Source organism: Elaeis guineensis, chromosome 8 (assembly GCF_000442705.2).
Source record: "Elaeis guineensis isolate ETL-2024a chromosome 8, EG11, whole genome shotgun sequence".
NCBI lineage: Eukaryota > Viridiplantae > Streptophyta > Magnoliopsida > Arecales > Arecaceae > Elaeis > Elaeis guineensis.
The window spans coordinates 14,405,440-14,414,791 of NC_026000.2; the positions used below are offsets into that span (position 1 = coordinate 14,405,440).

Below are 9,352 nucleotides of genomic sequence, written 5' to 3' on the forward strand. Positions count from 1 at the left end.
TCAACCTTGGAAGAGTCTGAGGCGATTTCAGAAGAAGATCAAATAAAATCAGCCATCAGAAATGATATTCGCGTGATCTAGTAGTCTCGAAAGATCAGATCGATACAAAGACTTCATGTGGATGATTCGCAGAGCTGAGATATTCTGTGCAGCTACGAGCGACCAGCAAACCCTCTGTTTTACATGTTTCAACAGTGAAGATCATCGATTTGTGCAAAGATAATCGATTCTGAACTCATTAGATCAGATCTAATGGTTGGATCTGATCTAAGACATCAATGTGATCAATACAAGTTTCAATTTATTTTATATTTTAAATACATATTAATTATATTATAGATCTTGGATAGGTAGTCTAGATTAGATCTCATGTATGTTAGTTAGCTTAAATAGTTTAATCTAATGCTTTCGCTATCAAAAATTTTAAAAATATATGTATGGTACTGTCTAGTTTTTTTTTCAACAACTGTCTTGAATGTGGCTGGATTCAGAAGGATTCTAGATGAATACCATGGGGCATCCCATTAGAAGGTGAACCTCTCCAAATCTACTGTGATTTTCAGCCCAAGACACTAGCTTGGATTCAACATGTGATCAGAGAGAGCCTGAGGATTGGGGAGCATAGTGGGACCTTATAGATTTGGGTGTTCCTATTGTCGACCGTACTCTGAGGAGAACAGACTGCAGTGGTGTAGAGATGGCGATCCGAAAGCGGCTAGAGGGATGGCAGGCTCGTGCCCTTTCTATATTCGGGAGAGTCACTATGATAAGATTTATTTTTAGCTCCATGCCAGTCTATCTCCTTTCAAATTCAATGCTACCCAGGACTGTGGTAGACAAATTGGAGCAGCACTTCCGAAGCTTCTCATGCAGTTCAAGACCTTGAGGTGGGGGTGGTGTGCATTTATTGGCATGGGAGATGGTGTGTCAGCCATTGAGGGATGGGAGACTTGGTGTTCAGTTCCTCATCGCAAGACGAGAGGCCTTGATTGCTCGATATGTGGCTAGATTACTTCTGGATCCAGAGAGCCTATGGAGTGCGGTAATGAGGTTTATATATGGATCTTGGACCATGGGCTAGGAGATTCGGCCTGGCTGAGGCGCATCCTTCGTGTGGTGGAAGATCTGTGCACATGCTTTGGAGGTCATTGTTTAAATGCAATGGCTGATAGATAATGGTCAATCTATACGGCTCTTGCATGATCAGTGGATTGACGACCTTGCATTTAGCCGATGGCTGACATTCATTAGTCATGAGGTGATGGACACTATGACGGTGACTGACATCTTCGATGCAAATAGCGGTGGATGGGATCCAATAGTGGTGGCTCGTCTCTTTGGGGAGCAACTGGGAGAGCGGGTATTGGCCCTTCCTATGCCGATCCATAGTAGTCCAGATGTTAGGGTTTAGAGGCACTCTTGCTCTCTAAGAGCGGTGAAAGGCAGATCTTTGTCGATTATATCAGAGGGGATCATCTAGGCAGATGGACGTGAAGTGGATTTGGAGGATAGGGGTGCATCTGCAGGTGAACCTCTTTCTGTGGAAGGTGGCCTGAGGTCGGCTTTCGACGAGATCCATTTTAGGGGGTCGAGGTATGGAGATCCAGTCGACCTGCCCATGCTGTGAGTTGGAAGAAGTGACAATGGACCACATTTTATTTTTATACCTGAGGGTCAGATAGGTTTGGTGTCTCACCAGACTACACCAGCACTTCCTCCAGACTACAGCTCCAGCTCAAGCATTCTTGGAGTACCATCGTAGGAGTGCGAAAGAAGCTATCTCTAATGCGGTAGTTCCTTGTGCTACATATACGAACTATTACATTTGGCTTGCCTAGAATGGCCTTGTATTTGAGTCCAAAAGAAGCTTAGCGAGGTTTATCCTGGAGAGAGTTCGTATTTTGGCTGTAGAGGTGACTGATGTGACCTCCAAACCCTCAGAGATTTGGGAGTTCCATCCTGCTCACATGGCGATCTGATGGGTGTTTATTGTTTAGGTGCCCCCTTTTTCGAGGTACCTGAAGATCACTTTGATGGTAATATTTGAGATGGACAGAATGGGGCGAGCTTTGTGATCTATGGATCTGACTCCAGATTGTCAGTGGCTGGGAGAAACCATCTCTTCACACTTATAGTATCGAGATGTAATTTCGTACTACTTGGGTTGAGATTCTATATGTCAGGCAAATTTTGAAGGTGACTATTTTATTGTTGAAGGGGACTTGATTGCGATGGTGATCAAGATTCAGGATTGTATCCACCAAGATCATGCTCACTCCTCTTTGAAGGATATTTCCAAATTATTATGGTATGTTGCATCAGTTAACTCATGCCACCTTTCACCTACAGAGACGAGTCAAAGTAAAACCCAAGGATACGGCGTGTAGTCGTAAGTTTAGAGACAGCCGAGGGCCAAGTGCTTTTCGCCATCACCGCCTCGCCTCTGGCGCGGACCCGGTGCACAGTTGCCCATCGATAGACCCTTCTCGCCGGCCCTTCGAATCAAGAACAAACACATCCCGTAATCTCAGCTCAAAATAATCGCCTTCCCTTTCCCCTCCAATCCCCAATTTTTAAAACCCTAAACCTAAGCGACCCATCGCTCCCCCGAACTCGAATTCCCCACTTCGATCCATCCATGGTGGCCTAGAATTCGAATTTCTCCTCTTCGATCGATCTATCGAGGGCTTCGAAGTCGAGCTCTAAAACCCGAGACCGCGGAGGACACCATGAAGGCCTCCATCAGGTTCCGAGAGGACCAGAAGCCCCTTGTGAGGGCCAAGATCCCCATCAGCATCTTCGGCCTCCCCTTCCTTTCCGGAGTTTCCGCCGGCGAGTCCCGGGAGCTCCGCCTCGACCTCGCAACCGCCTTCGACTCCGGCCCCTCTTTCCGCGTCTCCTATCGCCCCAATGACTCCTGGAACCCCTTCAGCCTCGGAGTCAAGACTGGGATCGGCACCTTCGGCTCCCCCTTTGGCGCCCCCATGGCGATGACTGCCGAGTTCAACCTCCTCGGCGCCGGCGTCGGCGGCCCCACCTTCTCAATCCTCTTCAAACCACGCCTCGGCGACTTCTGCATCAAGAAAACCACCGGATCCGCCGGCATCGCGCCCGCTGTGGGGAGGAAGATTGCCGTCGATGCCGACACGGACGGGGAGGGATCGGTAGACGGGGTCGAGACACCCGTCATGGGGTTCCGGCCGGAGAACGGGAGTCACCTCGGGAAGAAGGTGAACAGATTCCCGACGGATTTCACCCCCAGAGGTGGCGGGATCCAAGGCCTCCTCTCTGGCATGGAGATCACCGCGAGGAGCGTCCTCCCACTCCGGAGCCGTGCCGCGGTGAGGTTCCGGTGGGGGGTGAAGATGCCACCGGAGCTCCGCGCGGCTTTCGCGGAGGATGCCGGCGGGGTGAGGGTGCCGGCGGCCGGAATCTCGCTCACCAAGCTCCCGCTTCTTGTGATGAACAAGATCTCGATCGAACACGTGGCGTTGGACGACAGAAAGGCGAAGGAGCAGACGGCTGTCGCCGGTGGCGACGTCGCGGAGGCGTGCCTGTCGGTGAGGCGGCAGCTGGAGGCGCTGCAGGCTGAGAATGGGCTGCTGAGAAAGGCCGTGGAGGAGCTTCGGGCGGAAGTCAGCGGTGGGCAGGCGGCTCCATCGGCCGGATGTCAGGTCTTCGGCGGCGGTGACGTTGGCAAGGGCGGGAATAAGGCGGCGGCGGGGAAAAGGGACCGCTGGACCGATGGGAAGTCGCAGGAGAGCTCCGGGAAAGTGGCGGCGGAGGAGGTGAACGAGGAACTGAAGAAGGCTTTGATGGGCGCCGGAAAAATCTGAAAGCAGTAGGCGGTTTGGGCGAGTCAGATAGAGAGCAGTTGGGTGCTTGCGTTTTGGCGTAGTCTGTTTCGTGCGTTATATAGAAAATATTATGTTTATAAAGTTTTTAAGGCTAGCATTATTGTGCTGTGGTCTTGTAGGACCTTTTGTTGGGAGAGTTTGATGTGTACAAAATTTATATGTTTTTCGTAATGGAAGTCATTTATTGGAATGCTTCTATTTCTCGTGTTATCGGTGAAGCCGTAAAGGTTTTATTCTCTCAAGCAGACGCATGCAGATCTGAACAGATCAGAGGCCTTGATATCATTAAAAAAAAAAAAAAAATTGATTTCGGGTTTTCCGTTCAATGGCTTGCCCAATAATTGGGCTAAAACCTTGTATTTATGACATATTAGAATGTACACATTCAGGCTATATTTGGAATTAGATTGATTGCCCCTATCTGCCAGCTCCCAGCTGTAGTAGGATCAAATGGGAAATTAATAAATTAGAAACCATTAAGAGAATATTGGGGATTTTATATGTTCAAATACTCTATCAAAATTGTGCTTGAAGTTGCCGGACATGCTTTGATCGAATATGTGGAAATAAACTTATCGTATTGGAAACAACAAGGAGTAGACTTGATGTGTTGAAGGCTAGCGATCCACCATTGAATGGATTCCATGCATGCACAAATGGTCCTTGTGTGCGTCCAAGAGCCGGCTATCATGAAAATTGTTATTGTCAAAATTCAGTCTGATCAAGACCAGCAAGAAGATGCTATTGGATCTGTGATTGTAGAAAATAATTTACCTTAAAGTTATGGATCTGTACACAAAATGAATAAAAAATAACTCATTGAATTAGCTCTAATCGAACCTTTCAATGATTAAATCAGATCGAACTTTGAAAAAATAATAATAAAAAAATATAATAAAAAATTATCATATAAAATGTTATCTTATTAATTTTGATCATCTTATTTTGGCTTTCTTGGATTGGCCTTAAGATCAAACTTTAGAAACTTTACCTTTGGGAGCTTGACTTATCAGAGCTCGGCATTTTCGGCTTTCTAATTAGCTTGATCTTTTTAGCTTTTTGATAAACTCAGTTTTCTCGGTATTCTCAGCCTTCAGAGGTCAATTTTCTGATGAGCTCGACTTTTTCAATCTTTTCGGCCTTCTAAAATCAATTTTCTGATGAGCTCAACCTTCTCGACCCTCTTGATCTTCTGAGGTCGATTTTTGGATGAGCTTGATCTTCTCGATCTTTTCAACTTTCTGAGATTGGCTTTTCGATTAGTTTGATTTTGTTGGCCTTCTTAGTCTTTTCAGCCTTCTAACATTAGCTTTCTAAAGAGCTCGACCTTCTAAGATTGATTTTCTAATGAGTTCGGCATTCTCAGTCTTCTTGGCCTTTGGTGAGCTATAGACCTGCAAAAAGAAGAAAAGAATATGATAGACGAGGGTTTATAAGCCTCACCATGAGAGCTTGGAGTTGTGAAAGTCTCTTTCCATTAGAGCCTTTCCTTTTTAGATCTCTTAGCCCTGTTTATATAGATGTAGAGCAAGAATCTATTATACGAGGTGGAAACAAAGGAATAAGATATAGCCATCATCTCTTTTCTTTATTTAAATTTAAGCCCACCATAATCATCTTTCCATTTCTGGATTCCTTTTAATTGCAAAGTCCTAACTATCCAAAATTTAAATTTTTACAGAATTGTTGGCCACATGTCAATCAATGATAGGGAGACTAATTTATATGCCAGATCAGAAATTATGCCCTAGGTGGTGCACTACATCAATCACACATCTTTGTTCTAGTAAGTTTTATGCATCGTGTACTCATTTTGAATAATCATCCCGTGCATCTCATTTTGACTTATTCTTGTGATGCAATGCTGATGTTGTGCATGTGGTATATGATATAATTTCTCTTGCTATCATCGTTATAAGATGCACATCTAGGTGGACCTTAGTTGGCACACACGTGCTCTTTAGATTGTCTCATAGAAGTATTCTGTTCGTTCAACCTGAAAGCCGGGCAGTCTGGTCATGGATTTCATCCATAACTGCTGCAATTTCCAGGAAAAAGACACAGGTAGGGTTCAGCAGGTCAAGGCCCATGAACTTGTAGAAATCCACATAAATATTTAAGAAACAAAAAAAAAAAAGAGAGAGTAAATGCTTCACTTTCCTAATGACATTAGATTTCAATCTATGATATGGTGGAAATATCAGTATAGATTTTTAAACATTCATTATTTAAATTATTCTCATAATTAAATTTATTCTTGATTTTTGATGGAATTTTTTAGTTCCACCCACTGTACCAAGACAATTGCACAATTTTAATAAATGTGAGATTACTGGGTCACACTGGTACTGTCAAGTGAACCCATTGACCAACTCAAATACAATACACATCGGCCATTTCAAATGAGGCGGTAATGCATACATTTTATGGGACATTTGATATGGATGATCCATCCAAGATCAAAGATGATATGGATGAAGATGATGAGATCATCACGTTTGATTATACCATAGTACCCTACATGACAGTGATCTCAAATCACCCCCACTTCTTAAATCATCCTCTAATCTAGTGATAGAATATCGATCCTCGAGATTGAAAATTCAAGATCACCTCGAGACATTGATCTTGGGATAAAACATAAGGACAAAAATATCCCTCCATTTAGAAAAAAATTAGTATATCAATAGACCATTAATATACCATATTAATATTATATATCTAAAATTATATTATATTTGATATTGTATATTATATTTATAATATATATTACACTATAATATATCATTAACTATATTATTGTCATATTATAATTCAATAATGATTTTAAGTTAGATAAAAATATCTTATTATACTTTATATTTATAATACAAATATATAATATACTACTTCTAACAGCCTTATTTTCTTAATCAAAATAGATATTCATATTAATAAATAATATATTATAAATATTAATATTAATATTAATCCTATAAAAATAATTAATATATTTTTATAAGATTAATAATTTATAGAACTAATAAATATATTTTTACAGAATCCATTAATTATTAATAATATTAATAAATATAGTAATATTTTTATTTATAATATATTATATCTGATTAATAAATATATTTTTATAAAATATATTATAAATAATTTTGATATTATATAATGATTAATCTTGAATTTTTATGGAATACTAAATAGAGTACTTGTGGATATCTCGAGAACTTTAATTATTAGATCATAGTTTATCGAATATAGTGATCTTAGATATGATGATTAAATTATCACAGAATTCATATTATCGATGATCTTAAATCACTGTAATGATCTCATTTAGATCATCAAATACTATTTTATTATATTAATAAAATAAAATAATATTTTATTTATTATATTATTTTATAAATGAATCCCCACGACTTGTAGGCATAGAGAAGAAGAAACGAACAGAAGGTACTCAAGACACCGTCAGAACCCAAATAGCGAAAGAGACGTGCAGGAAAGAACAATTCCCGCTATCTTCCGATATGTGATGAGATCATAAAAAATTCTCTCGGTCCAGCTGTGCTAGCGCAAAGGTAGTGACACCTGCGAGATAGCCCAGGAAGAGGACATAGTTTGCATTTTAGGCGCCAGTGGAATATAATTGTAGAAAAACTGTGACACATGGCCATAGAGTAGACTTAGTGGTCTTTGGGAAAATTTTTTGTATACCACATTTGATGTAGAAAAAATAGGGATTGAGCCATGTAGCCACTGTTTTTCAATGTATATTTAAAGTCTACAGTTTTACTTTTTTATTTGAAATTTTGAATGACGAAAATATCTTTCTTCTGAAAAAATTATGCATTCTGTGGTGAAATTATGACTTCCTACATAGGATGTCATAATTTTTCTTTTAGAAGTTGTTGGTGCGAAAATCTGCTTGCGTCGGAGAAGCTGGAGTCGGGGAAGCCGCGGTCGCCGCCGGGACCTGCAAAGGAAGTCTAAACCGGAGGTGGGGTTGCTCCGACAAGACCCTCCGACGCTCAAGTCAGTTCTCTGCCTCAACAAGAATGGAGTGCTCGAACGGAGAATTTAGCAGAGTTTTGAGATAAGAAATGAGCTTAGAGAATAACGTATCTGGGTCCCCCTTTTATAGACGGAGGAGGCAACGGATTGATGGCGACATTTGTAACCGTCTGGTAGTGGGCCGCCCATGGTCAGGGAAATTTATTGCGAAGGGTAGTGGAGCGGAATCGTGGTTATCGCCGTAGCTCGCCACGTGGAATTAGTTGCGAGGAGTGGAGCAGCGTCCGTTGTCGTGACTTGCCAGCGGATGGGAGAATCGCCCGGTATCCGTCGCAGGAGGTGGAGCAGGATCGTGGCCGTTATTGTGGCCTGCCAGGGGGTAGTGGAGCTGTGCGGAATCCGCCACAGGAAGTGGAGCAGAGCTGCGATGGTTACTGCGGCCTGTCAGGGAGTGATGGAGCTGCGCGGAATCCGCCACAGGAAGTGGAGCAGGATCGTGGCGGTTATTATGGCCTGCCAGGGGGCGCGGATCTGTCGGTTGAAGCTCGGCAGCGGTCGGAGTCCGGCCTCTGTAGAGGTCCGGGCGGAGTCCTCCTTGCAGCCGAAATTATCGGCGGAGTCCGACTCCCGTAGGGGTCCGGACGCAGTCTGTCTTGCAGTCGGAGTTGTTGAGAATGAAGCTCGACTCCCGTCGGAGTCCGGGCGAAGTTTTCCTGCAGCCAAGATTAAAGACGAAGTCCGGCTCCCGTCGGAGTCCGGTCAAGGCTTACCAGCAGTTGTCATTGAGGACGAAGCCCGGCTCCCGTGGGAGTCCGGGCGGAGTCTGCTTGCTGCCGGAATTATTGGCGGAGTCCGGCTCCCGTAGGAGTCCGGGTGGAGTCTGCTTGCGGCTGCAGTTGTTGGCGTCGAAGAGGAAGCCCGGCTCCCACAAGAGTCCGGACGCAGTCTCCCTGCAATTAAAGTCAGAGGGGAGGTCCGGCTCCCGTAGGAGTCCGGACGAGGCCTACCAGCGGTTGATGCTGAGGACGGAGCCCGGCTCCCGTAGGAGTCCGGACGGAGCTGTCCTGTAGTCGATGTCGGCGGCGGAGCCCGGCTCCCGTAGGAGTCCAGGCGGAGCCGTCCTGTAGTCGATGTCGGCGGCGGAGCCCGGCTCCCGTAGGAGTCCGGGCGGAGCTGTCCTGTAGTCGATGTCGGCGGCGGAGCCCGGCTCCCGTAGGAGTCCGGGCGGAGTCTGCTTACGGCTGAAGCTGTTGGAGTTCTTGGTGGCGGGGCCCGGCTCCCGTAGGAGTCCGGGCGGAGCTGTCTTGTAGCTGAAGTTGTTGGTCGTCGAGGATGAAGTCCGGCTCCCGTGGGAGCCCGGGCGGAGATTTCTTTTGAGGTTGGCCTTGTCGGCGGAGCCGTTGATTCTGTGGAGGACTTCGGCTGGGGGTATTTTATACCCAACAGAAGTCATAAAAAAGAAAAGATATTTTCATCATTAAAAATTTACA

The 9,352-nt window shown here is 44.3% G+C and overlaps 1 protein-coding gene across 1 annotated transcript; it reads left to right on the top strand.

Moving 5' to 3' along the window:
* Positions 1 to 2,377: 2,377 nt before the first annotated feature.
* LOC105050204 (uncharacterized) lies at positions 2,378 to 4,053 on the top strand. Its single transcript, XM_010930136.4, has one exon. The coding sequence runs from the start codon at positions 2,730 to 2,732 to the stop codon at positions 3,834 to 3,836; it is 1,107 nt and encodes a 368-aa protein (XP_010928438.1). The 5' UTR covers positions 2,378 to 2,729; the 3' UTR covers positions 3,837 to 4,053.
* The last annotated feature ends 5,299 nt before the right edge of the window (positions 4,054 to 9,352 follow it).